This window comes from Labeo rohita, chromosome 15 (assembly GCF_022985175.1).
Source record: "Labeo rohita strain BAU-BD-2019 chromosome 15, IGBB_LRoh.1.0, whole genome shotgun sequence".
NCBI lineage: Eukaryota > Metazoa > Chordata > Actinopteri > Cypriniformes > Cyprinidae > Labeo > Labeo rohita.
The window spans coordinates 16,594,175-16,613,433 of NC_066883.1; the positions used below are offsets into that span (position 1 = coordinate 16,594,175).

The following is a 19,259-nucleotide window of genomic DNA, read 5'->3' on the forward strand; positions in this document are numbered from 1 at the left end:
GTGCTTGGCCTCATTAACCCTTAATAAGCAAGCCCTGGGACCAAAACCAACAAACCAACATAGACAAACAAATTCCACCAGACTGCAACGGACTGAAGTACGGGAAAGTGCCAAGAATGGCAGTTACAATCTCCTGAGAGAAACTACGCACACTGGAGCCAACAAAAGAAGGCCACCAGGCGAAACCAGCTAAAAAAAGATTCAAAATGAGCCACTACAATAAATAGGTACAAATAAACAAACTTAATGAGTCCTGTTAGACAGTGGTCTGGCTTTATAAGGGCCTCTTTTTGTCACCCTCCAGCTTTCCCTGTGCCTCTGCATTCCTGGACGTGTAAAACGTGGGGCCTTTTTTCCTCTTCTGTTTGTTTCCAGAGCCACAAGGCATCTGGGAAGGCAAACATGTTGAGGTGGGGGCAAAATGAGCCAAAAATAAGGGACTGGCACATTCAGCACCTTTACAAGGCAAGGGGAACACGGACACTGTAATTACGCTGATTTACACTCCGCTGTAGACTGAAAAGAATTCCCCCGAACGAACGGCGCTCATGAGAGTGACACATGGCAAAACTGGAGAACGCTAGATGAAGAGATGAGTGATGACAAAGCTACTTGGGGAAGAGTGAAAATCCAGGAGGTGAGGGGAAATCTGAGGATTACATTGTGAGTTATGAAAGGAGAGTGTGCGAGACAAGCGGGACCAGCCACAGACAAAGGAACCATAAGTTATGTGCACATTTTCTTGGCAGATGTCGTCTAACCGAAATGACTTACTAGAGTATACATGAAGTGTGTTATGACAGCCAGTCTGGCAAAAAGAAAAACATAAATGTTCACATATGAGATACGGACCAGAACGAGAGAAAACACTAAGAAAAGAAAAAGAAAAGAAAAGAAAAGAAAAGAAAAGGACAGATAAACAGTCAAGAAAGTATAGACAGATAGATAGATAGATAGATAGATAGATAGATAGATAGATAGATAGATAGATAGATAGATAGATAGATAGAGAGAAAGAAAAGAAAAGAAAAGAAAAAGACAGATAAACAGTCAAGAAAGTATAGACAGAGAGACAGACAGACAGATAGATAGATAGATAGATAGATAGATAGATAGATAGATAGATAGATAGATAGACAGAGAAAAGAAAAGAAAAGAAAAAGACAGATAAACAGTCAAGAAAGTATAGACAGAGAGACAGACAGACAGATAGATAGATAGATAGATAGATAGATAGATAGATAGATAGATAGAGAAAAGAAAAGAAAAGAAAAGAAAAGAAAAGAAAAGAAAAGAAAAGAAAAGAAAAGAAAAGAAAAGAAAAGAAAAGAAAAGAAAAAAGAAGACATGGACAGACAAATAAAAGAAAGACAAAGAGATAGATAGATAGATAGATAGATAGATAGATAGATAGATAGATAGATAGATAGATAGATAGATAGATAGATAGATAGATAGATAGATAGATAGAGAAAAGGAAAGAAGACACATGGACAGACAAATAAAAGAAAGACAAAGACAGATAGATAGATAGATAGATAGATAGATAGATAGATAGATAGATAGATAGATCAAGAAAATAAAAGAAAAAAGAAAAGAAACAAGAAAAAGACATTAACAAAAAACAGGATGATGAAGAAAGAATAAAAGAAAGAAAGAAAGAAAGAATGAATGAATGCAAGAAAAAGAAAGAAAAAAGAAAGAAAGAAAAGAGAAAGAAAGAAAGGAAATGTTATCGACAAGAGGAAGTTTGGAAAGGTGGCAGACAATAGAGAGAGAAATTGTAACAAGTTAAACACACTCTTCAGAGTCTTTGTCTGAGAAACTAGGTCAGTTTGTAGTTTGGAACAGGAGTCAGTCCCTCTCTCTCGTAAGCAGCCCCTCTCCATCTCCTCTTGTGCCCCAGAATGGGGGCTACAGCCAAGCCCCCCCTCGTCCCCCAATTTCCTGTCCTATTTGGCTGAAACACAGCTGAAACAGAAAGGGGGAATCTCTCAGTCTTTCTCCCCTAAACGCTCCCCACATCAACACACATACATTGGAGCTGAACCCACTGCACCTGAATGTCACCAAACGACATTTCACAAACTAATAATAACCCACACAAACACCAAGCAAAACAGTCACACACAGCAGAGTCGTGCACCGCGAGCTCACGCTCATCTCGTTTCCAGCTAGCTTGACATCATTCTTTGTTACGCTTTCTATCAAAACCAGACGGCTCTTACTAATAGAAGCAGAGCCTGGCTCGGTATGACTCCAATCAGACATCATACACACATATCCCAGAGTCAGCACTACGTCCCCAAAACCATCCACCACTCAGCCTCCATTTTAAGACCACAGATTGATAAAACAGCAGCATTCCTCGGCATGATCTGCGTCTTTCAACAACCAATTTAAGGCTATTTGATCTGAAGGCATCTTTTCATAAAGCAGCATAAGCTTGCATGGCTTCTCTTTTTATTGGCTTATGAAAAGCTCGACTTCAAATAAACCATCAGCGAAAGGGAAAAGGAGTTACATTTCAGGCATTCCCCAACCTCCGGCCTATGTACCCATGATCCTCTGCAATCAATCAGTCACAGAGACAAAGGGTAACACACACATACTATATAGTACATACACGCACACCTGTTGTTGGCTGGCACTGGCAATATTCCCATGAGTTCAAAGACTGTTCACAATGACCTTGTCACTCATGACAGACCACTCAAACTCCACTTTCCAGGCCCAGGCAACAGCACGATAGAGCTAAATCTGCACAGTGTGTTGTTTTATTCCAGGTTTTTTTTTTTATAATTTCATTTCAAATTTTTTATTTATCATTATTATTATTTTTTTCTTACTATTTATAAGTGCCGTTTCCAGTACTGAATTAAAAAAACAAGAAAAGAAAAGGTCATTGCATGTTTTTGTCTTGCAATTCTGACTTTTTTTTTTAAATTGCGAGATATAAAGTCAAAATTTTCAGAAATGAAGTTAGAACGTTTCCTCAGAATTGCATGAAATAATTTTGCAATTGCGAATTAGAAAGTCAGAAATGTCCGATAAAAACTTGCAATTCTTACTTTTGCAAATGCGAGTTTATTCGCAATTTTGACTTTTTTCATAATTGCAAGTTTGTATTATGGAATTTTGACTTTTTTCGCTATTCCAAGTTATCTCGCAATTTTGACTTTTTTCTAGTAATTGTATATTTTTAACTCAAATGTATATTATTACCTTTGAGTTTGTTTTCTAAAGTCAGAAAAAAGTCACAACTGCAAGATAAAAAAAACATCGGAATTGCGAGAAAAAAAGTCAGAATTGTGAGATACAAACTTGCAATTACGAGAAAAGTCAGAATTGCAAGATAAAAAAACATTGAAATTATGAGAGGAAAAAAAGGCAAAATTGCGAGATAAAAACTTGCAATCACAAGAAAAAAGTCAAAATTGCAAGATAAAAACTTGCCATTATGAGAAAAGTCAGAATTGCAAGATAAAAAACAAAATTGTGAGAAAAAAAGTCAAAATTGCAAGATAAAAACTTGCAATTACAAGCAAAAAGTCGGAATTGCGAGATAAACATCAGAATTGTGAGGAAAAAAGTAAAAATTACGAGATAAAAACTTCCAATTACAAGAAAAAAGTCAGAATTGCGAACTTGGAATTGTGTCAAAACTGCGACATAAAAATGTGCAATTACAAGCAAAAAAGTCAAAACTGCGAGTTAAAAATGTGCAATTACAAGAAAAAAGTCAGAACTGCGAGATAACTTGGAACTGCGCAAAAGTCAAAACTGGGAGATACAAGCCTGCAATAATGAGAAAAAAGACAGAATTGCGAGGAAAAAATTGGAATTGTAAGAAAAAAAGTCAAAATTGCAAAATTGTTTTTATCTCACAATTCTGACTTTTTCCTCACAATTCCAATTTTTTCATCGCAATTATGACTTTCTTGTAATTGCAAGCTTGTGTCTTGCAATTCTAACTTTATTTGCAATTCCAATTTTTGATCGCACAATTTTTACTGACTTTTCCTCGTAATTTTGACTTTTTTTCTTGCAATTCAGTTTCTATCTCACAATTCTTTTTTTCACATTTACGAGTTTGCATCTCGCAATTCAGACTGATTCTTTTATCTTGCAGTTCTGACTTATTTCTCATAATTGCGAGTTTATATCCAACAAGTCTGACCTAATAACTCGTAATTGTGAGTTTCATTAAAAAAAAAAAAAAAAATTGTGAGTTTTTTAATCACGCAACTCTAAGAAAAAAAGTCACAATTAAGAAATAAAAAAATCGCAATTACCTTTTAAGGCAGAAATTGCGTTGACCTAATTATTCTCATGATTTGAATCTTTAGAAAGAAAACTCAAAAGTGATAATATATACTTTTGATCAATTATTAATTTTTGATTACTGTCGCTTTTGATCAATGCATCCTTGCTGATAAAAAACAAGGACAAATTTGCAGAAACAAAATACAAATAAGCAGCAACTAATATCAATAAGGGTGATCAAAATTGCTGCCCATGTGCACAGGGCATAACATGTCTTGGTGTGCGTCCATGACCCCCGCTGGAGGTCACAGTGGAGGTCTGATCTTCCAGCAACCTGTGCATGGAAATATGATGAATGTGTTGAAGAGCATCCACAAAGAGTCTCTTATATTTACAGCACATTCTGATTTGTGTGTGCGTGCGTTTGAAATGCTGAGCAACAGCCTCCTTATTGTCCCGAATCATGCGTAAAGCAGCGCAGAGATGCGTTTGAAGTGACAGACTGAATTTATTGCAGCTTTCATCCAGTGCCATGACCTCCTTTGCTCCACCTGAATGTGTGATGAATGGCACAACAGAATCTCACAATGATCACATTTTAAATCGCCGCTGGCACAGGGAAAGGGCTCAGTTTTCTCTGCTGTCTGTTATACGAGTCCTGGATTACATACGGGATGGACGGCAGGTGAAGAGATATGACGGTTGAAATGCTGATCTGGATGAGCTTCCATGACTGAGCAATCCTAGAGCCCAAAAGAATGCACCACCATCTGGGTGGGTTTGGACCAGCAAAAATAATAGGATTTATTCTGCAGTCATCCCGAGTCTTTTTCAAAGTCTTCAAATTGGAGTTTAACATTCATATTAAAACAAAACAACAAAACACAACATTTAAATTGAGGTTCTTGCCCATGTAATTCTTACAGCCACCATGCTAGGGTGTTGTGATTGGTTCCCATTTGCTGCTATGTGGTTTCTAGGGTGCTCGCTTTATTGTTTTGAGTGGTTTCTACGCTGTTAGATGTTTGTTGGGGGTGTTCTGGATGCTTTCTAGGCTTACATTTGCTAAGGTGTTCAGAGTGGTTTCTAGGGTGTTGCTAGGTTGTTCTGGGTGGTTTCTGTGGTGTTGCTAGCTGTCCACTGTGGTGTTTTAGGTGGCTTCTAAGCCAGTGCTAGGTGCTCGCTAGGTTGTTTTGGTTTATTTCTAGGGTGTTGCTACTGTTGCTGTTAGTTTTAGTGTTTTGGGTGGTGTCTAGGTTGTTGCTAAACGCTCGCTAGGTTGTTCTGGTTGGCTTCTGAGTTGCTAGATGAGTTGTTGCTAGATGCTTGGCATTTTGTTCTGGTTTGTTTCTAGGGTGCTGCTACAGTTGCTGTTTTAGGTGGTTTCTAGACTATTGCTAGGGGCTTACTAAGGTATTCTGGGTGGTTTCTAGATCATTTCTAAGTGCTTGTGTGGTTTCTAGGTTGTTCTGGCTGGCTTCTAAGGTGTTGCTAGCTGTTCACTGTGGTGTTTTGGGTGGTTTCTAGGTTGTTGCTATGTCTTTTCTAGGTTGTTCTGACTTGTTTCTAAGGTGCTGCTACAGCATCTTTTATGGGTGTTTTGGGTGGTTTCTAGGTTGTGGAAGTCCACTTTAGGTTGTTCTGGCTCACTTCTAAGGTGTTACTAGTGCTTTGCTGTGGTGTTTTTGATGCTTTTTAGTGCTGTTGCTAAGTGCATGCTAGGTTGTTCTGGCTGGCTTCTAAGGTGTTGCTAGCTGTTCACTGCGGTGTTTTGGGTGGTTTCTAGGCTGCTGCTAGATTCTAGGTTGTTCCAGTTTGTTTCAAGGGTGTTGCTACAGTAGCTGTTCACTTAGGTGTTTGCACACCCATGGACTGCTGGCTGAATATCTGATGTATATGGCACACTTAGCTGCAAACACTTCAGGAGTTTCGAAGACGTCAATTGGTTAGATTATACAGGATTTCCAAAAGACGCGAATGTCACGTTTTTTAGCTGGAAACAAAAATGGTGCCAAACCCCCTCATGAAAGAAGAAAGCCGTGTGTTTACAACTGTGATAACGAGCGCTTATCAGGATCAACTAAACGCTGGATTTTACACACCTACATGTTATTGTGGCGAAATTTCCACGCCCCTAAACATGACGCGGCACAAAACGAAACGTGATTGGTTGCTTTATCTGTCAGTCATATGGCCTCTTGGGCGGGCTTTGGCCATTCAAAGCAGCCAAAGCTCCCAGACTTCCTGCTGTCAGTCTGAAGGTCTGGCTACGCGAGACTAAGGGGCTGCTAGCTGTTCACTGTGGTGTTTTGGGTGGTTTCTAGGCTGTTACTAGATGTTAGCTAGGTTGTTGCTAGGTGCTTAGTAGGCTGTTTTGGGTTGTTTCTTGGGTGTTGCTATAGTAGCCGGTCGCTGGGGTATTTTGGGAGGTTTATAGACTGTTGCTTGGGGCTTACTAAGTTGTTTTTTGTTCTACGGTCTAGCCAGCTGCTTGCAGTGGTGTTTTTGATGGTTTCTAGACTGTTGCTAAGTGCTCGCTAGGTTGTTTTATCTGGCTTCTAAGGTGTTACTAGCTGTTTGCTGTGGTATTTTGCGTAGTTTCTAGGCTGTTGTTAGGTGTTTTGTAGGATGTCTGGTCTGTTTCTAGGGCGTTGCTACAGTAGCTGTTCGTTCGGGTGTTTTGGGTGGTTTCTAGGTTGTTGCTAGGTGCTTGGTAGGCTGTTTTAGGTTGACTCTTGGGTGTTGCTATAGTAGCTGTGTGTTTTCTAGGTTGTTCTGACTTGTTTCTAGGGTGTTGCTACTGTATCTGTTCGCTCGGGTGTTTTGGATGGCTTCTAGGTTAAGGCTAGGTTGTTCTGGCACAGCTTTTATGGTGTTGCTGTGGTGTTTTGGGTGGTTTCTGGGCTGTTGCTAGATGTTTTCTATGATGTTCTGGTCTGTTTCTAGGGTGTTGCTACAGTAGCTGTTCGCTTAGGTGTTTTAACTGGTTTCTAGGTTGATCTGGCTGGCTTCAAAGATGTTGCTAGCTGTTCACTGCAGTGTTTTGATTGGTTTCTATGTTGTTCTGGCTGGCTTCTAAGGTGTTGCTAGTTCTTCTCTGTGGTGTTTTTGATGGATTTTAGGTTTTAGGGTTATCTAAATGGTCTCATCAAAATATTTTGAAAAACATTTTTGTATTAAAAATAAAGGAGTCCAAATAACCATTAGAATTTCATTGCATGGTCAAAATTTTTTTTTTAAAGGTATCTTCTTTTGTGTTTCACAGAAGAAAGAAATGCATATAGGTTTTAGAATAACATTAGGATGAGTAAACAACATTTTTTTATTTTTTTGGTTAAAATGATGAAAATATTATTTAAACATAGCTCAATGTTGTTTTTGTGGTACAAAACATTGTATGAACAGAGATCAGCATGTGTCTGGTGCTTACCTCCACAATGCTCTTGAGGTCCCTCACGTAGGCCTGCTCGGTCTCCACTATCTCCAGCGCCACCCTCTCCAGACGAGTGAGTTTGGGCAGTGGTGTTGTAGATGTGGCGAGGGGACCAGCTCCCGTCAGCAGGGAGAGAGGGGTGAGGTCCAGGCTGATGTCAGAGCCATTACGCTGTGGCCCGGGATAGGCCGGCACGGCTCCGTAGGGGAGGGATGAGGAAGAAGAGGAAGAGTGCCCATCCTGCAGCGAGGCAGATGAAGCAGAGGAGCTCAGACTGGCTCCACGGTCACTGTCAGAGCACACCGTGTTAACAGAGGTGCAGCTCCCACGGGACGCGCCCCCTGAGGAGGCCATGCGGCTCACGATCCCACTCAGCGAGGACACAGAGGAGGGGCGTTTGGCAGCTACAGCAGAGAAAAATAGAAACAATTTAGTGTGAAGATACTAGTAATCACTGCGTAATACAGCATTTTTGGTTATTGAATAAAAAAAATGTTAAGACAATGTTGAGAACTTAAATGAAAAATTATGTAGGAAAAGTAATAGATTAATATATCATAAGAAATTATATATCAGTTCAAAACTTAAAATTTCAAAATTCACCCTTTGAAAGGCATTTTAAAATCAGACATTGCATTACCACGGAAAATGTACATTAAAATCATATTACAAAATATTTTTATTCATGAATTATAAAAATGTAAGTCTAGTGCATTTTTATGTCTGTGTTCAAAAATGGGAGTGACAGTTAAAGGGTTAAGTAACAAGTTACAAGCTACAAGTTACAAGTTTTAACTTAAGTTATGTTAATACTATAATTTTATAATTTAAAAACTATTTCTTTTTTTATTTATAAAAATATCTATCTATCTATCTACACACATTTATATTTTTGTCTTTATATCTGTTTATATGTATCTATATTTTTTCTTTTTTAATATTATTTCAAATGTAACATGTTCATGATATAAAAAATATAAAATATTAAATAAACACACACACACACACACATTTAACAACATATAAATATATTTGAAAAATAATAAATATATATTAATATAATACATACTACTATGTAAATATATTATTTAATAAATATATATATTTTTATGTAAAAGTACAAAGACAAACTATAAGTCCTTACAAAGTGTTTTCTGCAAAAAAATCTGCCTGCCTCAAAGGTGTGACAGTGCAAATCTATAATCGCACTGGCTTGCAGCAAACCCACAGAGGCTGTCAATCGAACGGTGCCGTGTACACCCTATATAGACAGGAAACAAAAATCACAACTTCCTGACTGCAATTTGCTGGCTGATTAAACCTGAGAACACAGAAGTCATTTAATCAGCCGTGCCCTCAGACGACCAGAACATCTAAAACAAAACAGTAACGTTCTGCCTGAAGAGCCGTATCAAAACTGAACTCAACAGTCTGGTCGTCAAGGCAAGCGAACACAGACCGGTACAGAGCGCTGTGAGGACTGCCATTGTTTAAAGGCTGAATGCTGGGCTGTGCTTGTCACAATGGTGGCCCAGTTACAGAGCGCGAGCCGGCAGAGACGAACAATCCTCCATTTCCTCTGACCTAGCAGGCAGGGCGACGCAGTCAACTGTTACGCTCCCTTCCTCGCCAAGTCTGCCTATCATCCATCAAGCGTTCCAACTGACCATTAGCTGGAAAAGCTTGCGGCCTTTTCTCCCATTCCCTGCATTCATACAAGGTTTGAAAGCACTTTGGTAATACTGATTGCCTGAATTTGATTTAAACACACTCATAAAGTGCATGAAGGCATGTGTTTATCTTCTGCTGGACCTGATCCAAGACCAGCACCACTATGGCGGCAGTCGCACATGAAAAAAATGTGATTGTAAAATCCTCCACGGCCAGACATACATCACCAATACGGCCATATTTTGCTTTTCTTGAGATCAGCTGTACTGGGTGCAAAAGCATTCAGAAGAACGTTCAAAGCGCAGCATAAATTCAGCTAGACAGATGCATGAAGTGTGACAACGTAAACCCAGGGCATCCTCTGGAACAAAAGCAAACAGACAGCGTTCTCCATCACTACTTGGCCATGAAGTCAGAAGCTTTCATGTGGCATGGAAGAACCATCAACAGGGGAGTTCTTCACCCAAAACCTCATCCCTATGGATTTCGTTATCCCCAACATTAAGTTTAAAAGCACACAGCACGAATTAGAGAGGATAAATCGGTCAGGATGTCCAACAAAGCCCAACCATCTCAAGATAAGACTGATGGACATGTGCGGGAGCCAACACACATACTCTGTTCTTCATAATTATATGATTCTTAATGGAAAATGGAATGACTTGATGAATTGTGCAGCTGTTTTAGAAATCTGAAATAATACATTAGAGCTAATTGCCTATATTTTCATAATGACATCGATCCGCTTATGTAAATGATAATGTAAAAAACACCTTAATTTGATCTTTGTGTCCGTAATTGCAATAAATTATTAGTTGGTGATACATACTTATTATGATTTCCAGTAATTGTGGTATTTTCATCATATAAATCTCATGCATGCTGTTCAACTCTTTTATTTAGTCATTCATACTCCAATAAAGAGCCTAACAAGGCTCACCTAACAGAGAATCGGGCCTGTTATATCGATCACGGCAGTCTGTGGAGATCATTTGGCTAGACGAGTGAAAGCCAAGACAAAAAGATCACATACCTGATCCGCAAGGCACTGCAGCATCAGCTGAAACGACCACCAATGCGGTTAGCTGTGAATTAGGTCTTCTCACTGTAGTTTAGTTAGTCCTCACAACTAATTTAAAGCAAATGGCTACCGTCGTCTACCAAATGACATCAGGTGTCCAAATGATTTCTGAAACAGAATCTTATTCCGGCAGTAACTGGAAGCACCTCATCAGTCATACAGCAAACAGGAACCACGCAACATATCTAACATGTGCAAATAATGCGAGTTCGGCTTGTTGCACACTTCTCTCTCATAGAGAGATTTCCTGTCTAGGTGTGTATTAGCATACAGGCCGCAAAACCACAAAGAGCTGCCAAACTCGGTCTTTGCCGGAAAATACTAAAGAGCATTTATGTGTTTGAGAAACAAGACAATACAAGGAACCACTACATTAAAAAAAAAAAAAAAAAAAAAAAAACACGTCTAGGTCACATTTCACCTCAAAATAACGAAAAAACGGTAGGAAAATGAAAACTGAAGTGGGAAATACACTTAAATGTCACATATGCAAAGCTTGATGGTCCTATGCTTCATTGTTGTAAAAAAGAGAATGTATATTGTATATTGTATTCACCCATTACATCATTCTGATACCTTTAGCATGTGAGAGAGGACTGTCAGAGCTACTTAAATAGGAATGTCTATGACATCAGCAAGATAAACTGAAATAATATGTGGAGTAGGTGCTGACCTTCCATATCTCTGTTCTCTTTTAAAAGAAAGCTGATGATAAATGACATCACAAAGGTTGCTCGGGCTAAAAATATATATTCTACATACAGTGCTTTGCGAAAGTATTCATACCCCTTCATTTTTCTCACGTTTTGCTATGTTGCAGCCTTATGTTAGACTGTTTTAAATTACTTTTTTCCACATCAATCTACACTCCACAAGGCACAAAACAGGTTTGTAACAACTGCAAATTTATTAGAAATAAAAAACTGAAATGATTCCATTCCATAAGTATTTATACCCTTTTCTGAGACACTAGAAATTCAGTTCAGGAGCACTTATATTTACTTGTAGATGTTACTACACTTAGAGTGGAGTTAAACCGTGGCAAGTTTATTTAAATGAGTATGATTTGGAAAGGCACAGCTCAAAAATGCATATCAGAGCAAAAACTAAGCCCTGAGGTCAAAATAGCCTGTAGAGCTCAGAAACAGGCTTATGTCAAGGCACAGATCTGGAGAAGAGTTTAGAAAAAAAAAAATTCTGCTTCATTGAAGCTTTACAGAAGCACGTACCCTCCATTATCCATAATGGGACATGCCTGGAACAACAAGGACTCTTCCCAGATCTGGCCTCCTGGCCAAACTGAGCGATTGATGGAGAAGGGGCTTGGTTATACTGGTCAACAAGAAGCTGATAGTCACTCTAGCTGAGCTCCATGAATCATATATGCAGATGGAAGAAAACTGCAGAAGGACATACATCACTGCAACACTCCACCAATCCAGTCTTTATGGTGGTGTGGCCAAACTTAATCCTTTTCTCAGTGAAAACACTTGGAATTTGCAAAAAAGCACCTAACGGACCCTCAGACTGTGAAAAACAAGATTCTCTGGTCTGATGAACCTCAATTCCAAACATCATGTTTGAAGGAAACCAAGCACTGCTCATCACCTGTAGAGGACCATCCCAAAAGTAAAGTGCGCTGGTAGCAGCCTCATGCTATGGGGCTGTTTTTCAGCGGCAGGGGCTGAGGGACTCGTCAGAGTAGAAGGAAAGCTTATTGCACCAAAATATTGAGATCGCCTTAATGAAAACCCAGTCCAGAGCATTCAGAACCTCAGACTAGGCAGAAGGTTCACCTTCCAACAGGACAATGACCCTAAGTACACAGCAAGAGTGGCTTATAGACAACTCTGTGAATGTCCTTGAGTGGCTCAGCCTTGGCTTGAACACAATCAAATATTTCTGGAGAAACCTGAAAATGTCTGCAAGCCCCCAACCAAGCTGACAGAGCCTGAGAGGGAAGAGGTGAGGCGAAGAATGGCAGATAATTGCCAAATGCAAATGTGCAAAGCTTGTCGCATCATACAAGACATCTAACAGGCAGTTTTTGGTCTCATTAATCTATTATTTGCTCCAGAGCAAATCGTTTAGGCTAAGGGCAAAATCTCATCATGTTATGTTTTATGTCAATTTAATGCTGTATATCAGAGTGCTGCCTTTGTACTTTTGACTGAATTGCCTAGCAATTTTTATGATGGCCGTTGTTGTCAATAAATAATATTTTATATATATATATATATATATATATATATATATAAATAGTAGTATTTAGTATTGGGAAACAGTGTGTGAGTATGTGTGAATGATAGTGAAGTTTCATTGTTCCACAGTTAGGTGGCAACAAGAGACTGTTTTTATGAGTGAGTCATCAGTAAAGACTTATATTGAAAGAGACTGAAACAGGGTTGTAAACAAGTTATTTTTACTTTCAGCAACACCTTGTAAAACACAGCCAGCAAATGCACTAAGCAGTGCTGTCATCAGAAATCACCCATAGCAGATGAAATGATACTACGACAATGATATTGCTTTCCTTAGCGGACATTCAAAATGTTTTATCATGAATATGAGATTGACTGAAGAATGAATGCTGTATCAGATGCAGGTAATCACACTCGCTCAGTCCATCTCTCTCTGATAATACTCTACATAATAAAGTGAACTTTTAACACAGTAATACAACAAGCTTTTAATGAAGTAATTCAACGTTCCTTTGTTAAATTCTAAATTCTAAATTAACATTTTCAAATTAGTAATGTAGACGGGCTCAGCTATTCAACTGCCAAACTGAGATTTGAATCGGTGGCGGAAGTAAAGGGCTTTTAAAGACACTCCATTGTCGTTTCTTATGTATTTACACATTCATGCCGTCGAACTGTTGTATAAACTAAATATTACACTTGTAGCCATGCAATATGGCTGGATATCAGCACGCTGTGATTACCTACAGCACTCGGCCTAGCCATAAAATACATATTTAATAAAAAACTATTTTAAATCGTAATAATATTTAGAAATATTACTGTTTTTACTGTATTTTTAGCACAAAAACGCAGCACTGACTTAAAGGAGAACTCCACTTTCAGAACAACAATTTACAAATAAACAATGTCATCCAAGATGTTCATGTCTTTCTGTCTTCAGTCGTAAAGAAATTATGGTTTTTGAGGAAAACATTTCAGGATTTGTCTTCATATAATGGACTTCAAAGGGCTCTACACAATCCCACCCAAGGAAGAAGGGTCTTATCTAGCGAAACGATCTGTCATTTTTTTTTTTTTTTTAAATAAAAATGTGTATACTTTTTAAGCACAAAAGCTCGTGTACCACAGGCTCTGGGATGCGCGTCCACGGGTCGTTCTTGAACGATTTGTTCATTTTGAACGAATCTTTAATATGACTCGGGAAGAACGAGTCGTCTCTGGGAGTGATTCGTTCAGTCGCGGATGCGCAACATCCTATTAGGTTCTGTACTGGAATTAGTTCACCTGTTTCGAGTCTTCGGGTTTTTCGAGTCGTTCGTTCATCTTATGGGGCTGTCACGTGATGCTGATTTTGCTAAAATGAATGAAATGACTCGAAAAAAGATTTGTTCAAATCAAATGTCCAAGCCACTAAAATGATCCGAACTTACCATTACTACCACGAATTATGTGTTCGAATCACCACAAGTTCATCATCCGTGTACTCCGGCTTAAAAAGGTAGAGTATGTTGAAAAACTCCTGTTATTTTCTCCTACAACTTCAGAATCATCCGACATCGTTGTACCTTTTTGTTTGACTTATTTGCACTTTCTTAGTCTTTGCGCGTTCGCTTTGTAAACACTGCGTCTGTAGTTCCACCTACGTGCCACGTGACCTTCCAAAATGGTTCAACAGTACGTGAACGCGCATCGCAGAGCCTGTGCTACACAAGCTTTTGTGCTTAAAAAGTATACACATTTTTATTTTCCGAAAAAAATGACCAATCGTTTCACTAGATAAGACCCTTCTTCCTCGGCTGGGATCGTTTAGAGCCCTTTGAAGCTGCATTTAAACTACATTTTGGAAGTTCAAAATCGGGGGCACAAAAAAAAATCCTAAAATGCTTTCCTCAAAAACCATAAATTCTTCACGACTGAAGATAGAAAAACATGGACATCTTGGATGACAAGGGGGTGAGTAAATTATTTGTGAATTGTTGTTCTGGAAGTGGACTTCTCCTTTAACTGCCGTATTTAATCTCTAAATTATTTTTCTAACACTTCTGAACAAGCTTGCACAAGGTAACACAAGTTAGTTTCTTAACAACATCCGCCTCCTCTATTTAGAAAAACAGCAGAAATCAGTATATATATATAAAATAAATATACAAAAAAAAAAAAAAACTTAAGTTAGCTTATATCCTTTTTTCTTGCCATTGTGTAGAGTTGTGTAGACCTGACCACAGCATATTTCTGAACATCTGGTATGCCCATTTATAGAAATGTATTCTTAAATTCCAACACAGACATTCTAAAGTGTTTGAAACAGGCATGACTCACAAAATAATACTACAAGATGGAGCTGAGCTCAAGCAGTGAGTGTTTATCTGTATCAGCGTATCTAACTGCTCGTCTGTCTGTTGAGATACTTCCTGTACGCCGTGCCAGTCTGCACCTGACGGCCCCGTCACAGGAAGTGGTGAAACCAAATGCACGCAGTTCCCTCCAAAGGTGCTCAGTGCTCAACACCACCTAGTCATCACATGCCAACTGAAGTCAGGACGACATTATTTGGGTCAAAAGCCTAATGATGTTTGTATTATGTATTTTTATTTGAAATCTGGCCACATACACGCACTGCTGGATGTTATGCATAGTATACTGATGGCAACTTGACGTATTCCAGAGTCAATATGACAAAAGTTTCTTTCTAAACATAAATGTGCCTCTTGGTCTCTACTGCATGATCATAGCTATTTCAATCAGGAATTGTTTGGAGAGCCCAATCCAAAGAGAGGTGACCAACCCTAAACAATTGTGATTGTCAGCACATTTCCAACAGTCTTGTTGGGTTTGTTTGAATTGATAATGTAAGCAGCCATTCTTTGTAAAGAAGGAGAGGCTGAGGCCCAAAAATATCAAGAGGGAGACCACCCCATCTAAATGTGAACCTGATAACTGCTAGCTTTTCATTCCTAATAGACACTCTTATCTTAGGCATGCTTGATGGCTTATCTCCATTGAAAATTGTGCAATATCTCAGAAAAGATATCTTTTGTCATTTTCCCAGGCTCTTGTTTGTGGTTTTGAACTCAACCACAACATACAGTAGAAGTTAACAAAAGCAACTTCAAAATCAGAGCATGAATGAGCGTTTCCTGTCAGTAACTTTTCACTGGGATGTTACATCATCACGCTCAGATTTCCAAACATTGATATTAACTGAGTGGCATCTGACCTTGGTTGCTGTTTTTTTTCTGGCTGTCGCGGCCCGCCCCCTCAGGCATGGTGTGATTATATCACAGGAAGTTGAAACCTGCGGAAAAAATGCAAAGTGTTAAAATGAAAACAGTTTCAGTTGATCTAAGTAATGTTTCATGAAAAGTGTAATCAAAAATGTGTGATAAAAAAAATAATAGCAGTATGATTACAATCACTTTGCAGCAAGAATGTCTGGAAAAATAATAAAATAAATCACTGGGTAGCACTGCTTGTAAAGTAAAGTAAAATAAAATAAAATAAAATAACATAACATAACATAACATAACATAACATATAACATAACATATAACATAACATAAACATAACATAACATAACATAACATAACATAACATTACATTACATTAAATTAAATTACTCATTGGGTAGCACTGTCACCTCAGTGCAAGATGGTCTTTGTAAAAAATAAAATTAAATAAAATACAATAATTATTCATTGGGTAGCACCATTACCTCACAGCAAGAAGGTCTTTTCATAAAATAAAATTAAATAAAATTACTCATTGGGTAGCACTGTCACCTCCCAGCAAGATGGTCTTTTTAAAAAATAAAATAAAATAAAATACAATAATTATTCATTGGGTAGCACCATTACCTCACAGCAAGAAGGTCTTTTCATAAAATAATAAAATTAAATAAAATTACTCATTGGGTAGCACTGTCACCTCACTGCAAGAAGGTCTTTTCATAAAATAAAATAAAATAAAATAAAATAAAATAAAATAAAATAAAATAAAATAACTCATTGGGTAGCACTGTCACCTCCAGGCAGGATGGTATTTTTTAAAATAAAATAAAATAAAATAACTCATTGGGTTGCACCATCACCTCACAGCAAAAAGGTTTTTTCATAAAATAAAATAAAATAAAATAAAATAAAATAAAATAAAATAAAATAAAATAACACATTTGGTAGCGCTGTTATCTCACAGCAAGATGGTCTGCTTGGAAAAAAAAAATAAAAAAAATAAATAAATAAAATAAAATAATAAAATAAAATAATTATTCATTGGGTAGCACCATCACCTCAGAGTAAGAAGGTCTTTTCATAATAAAATAAAATAAAATAAAATAAAATAACTCATTTGGTAGCACTGTTACCTCACAGCAAGAAGGTCTGCTTGGAAAAAAAAAATTAAATATCAAATTAAAAAATAAAAAAAATTAAATAAAAAAAATTAAAATAAAATAAAATAAAATAACTCATTGGGTAGCACCTCAGCTCACAGGAAGACAGTCTTTTTTAAAATAAAATAAAATAAAATAATTACTCATTAGATAGCACTGTCACTTCACAGCAAGAAGGTCATTTCGTAAAATAATAAAATAAAATAAAATTCAGTGAGTAGCACCTCACAGCAATGTTAAATAAATAAATAAATAAATAAATAAATGTCCTGCACAGTAATGTCAGACACAAGTCAGAACATTATAACCCCTCAACAAATGTAGTGTACACTCCCATTAGTTTAGACTGAGAAAAACTACAGCAAACTGCCTCTTTCTTTATCAGTGCTAAAGTGCCTTCCGCTTCTTTCATGAGAAGAGGAAGACAATAAAAAAAATCTAGAGGAAAAAAAAATACCAAAGGTCTGAGCCAAAGCAATTAAAGAGCTGAAACTCGATAGACGCTGTTTGACAAAGAGTGGGGGTGTAGCTCACAGGCCTTGCTTCGAAAGGCTTCGTCTCGCACTTTCTCTCTCTCTCTTACAAAAGAAGAGAAAATGAAACGTATGTAATGGTTGGCACAGACACAAAAATCTGCAGCTCTCTTTCCCAAATGTTGAGCATGTGTCCTGTCAGCGCAATTGGTGCTGGAACTTCAGGAAAAGGAAACAATCAGAATAGACAGGGCTCCTCTATGATGTGTTAATGTTTATCATATCCCGACAAGCTGTCTCCCGCGTCACCTGCCCCGGCCTTCACTCCGCAGGCTCCCCGCTGGCCGTCACTTAGAGGACAGCACCAGCAGGAGACCTTAACATCTGAGGGAAAGCTTTAACTGTCCAGTCACCCTCCATAACTCAGAAATGAGACAGAAACAGTTCACAGCTCAGGGGAGAAGTTCTCCATGCTCGCTCTGCTCTGATGTCTTACAATAAAAATTGACACTGCTCTTTTTCTACGCTTTGATTTATGAATTTCAATAAAGAGGTTTCATCTAAAACAGGGGTTCTCACTTAAGGACCCAGAATGAATAGTAGGCAAGAGGCCAAACATTGCAAATAAATTATCCTTAAACTAAAACTAATAATTTTATAAAAACATTTTCTTTCTAAATATGTTAAAAGAAAGAAATAAAATAAAATAAAATTAGAATAAATCGAACTGTCAACTCACAGCAAGAAGGTCTGTTTACAAAAAATAATAAAATAAAATAAAATAAAATAAAACAAAAAAAAAATAAGATAAAATAAAATAAAACATTGGGTAGCACTGTCAACTCACAGCAAAAAGGTCTGTAAAATAAAATAAAATAAAGTTAATAAAATTAAATAAAATCAAATGAAAAATTAAATTAAATTAAATTTTAAAATTAAATTTAAAAATTTAATCAAATTAAATTAAATATTATTGGGTAGAACAGCAAGAAGGTCTATTTGTATAAATAAAATAAAATAAAATAAATCATTGAGTAGCACTGTCAACTCACAGCAAGACAGTCTGTTTACAAAAATAAATAAAATAAAATAAAATAAAATAAAATAAAATAAAAATAATAAAATAAAATTAATTTAAATAAAAAAATCATTGAGTAGCACTGTCAACTCACAGAAAGAAGGTTTGTTTGTAAAATAAAATAAAATAAAAATAAATAAAATTACTCATTGGGTAGCACTGTCACCTCTCAGCAAGATGGTCTTTTTAAAAATAAAAAAATTAAATTAAATTAAATTAAATTAAATTAAATTAAAAAATCATTGAGTAGCACTGTCAACTCACAGCAAGAAGGTCTGTTTGTAAAATAAAATTCATTAAAATAAAATAAATAAAATAAAATAAAGATTAAAATAAAATAAAATAATAAAAAAATAAAATAAAATAAATAAAACAAAATAAAATAAATATTAAAATAAAATAAAATAATAAAAATAAAATAAATAAATTAAAGATTAAAATAAAACAAAATAATAAAAATTAAAAAAAAAAAAGATTAAAATAACATAAAATAATAAAAAATGAAATAAAATAAAATAAAGATTAAAACAAATTAAAATAAAAATTATTGGGTAGCACTGTCAACTCACAGTAAGAAGGTATATAAAATAAAATAAAATAAAAAAAATAAAATAATCATTGGGTAGCACTGTCAACTCAAAGTAAGAAGGTATGTTTATAACAAAA

At 36.7% G+C, this 19,259-nt stretch overlaps 1 protein-coding gene across 2 annotated transcripts in view; it reads right to left on the reverse strand.

Annotated features, from left to right (window-relative positions):
- The window catches only part of LOC127177339 (pleckstrin homology domain-containing family G member 2-like), a 53,219-nt gene that overhangs the window by 17,758 nt on the left and 16,202 nt on the right, over positions 1 to 19,259 (reverse strand). Inside the window, exons 2-3 of one of the 2 annotated variants that reach the window (XM_051129583.1) lie at positions 15,873 to 15,950; positions 7,697 to 8,103 (exon numbers count right to left, since the gene is read on the reverse strand). In XM_051129583.1, coding sequence (XP_050985540.1) covers positions 7,697 to 8,103; positions 15,873 to 15,921 — 456 coding nt within the window. In that variant the 5' untranslated portion in view covers positions 15,922 to 15,950. Of the gene's footprint in view, positions 1 to 7,696; positions 8,104 to 10,403; positions 10,634 to 15,872; positions 15,951 to 19,259 lie in introns of those variants that run through there. The other variant, XM_051129584.1, reaches the window with a different exon arrangement.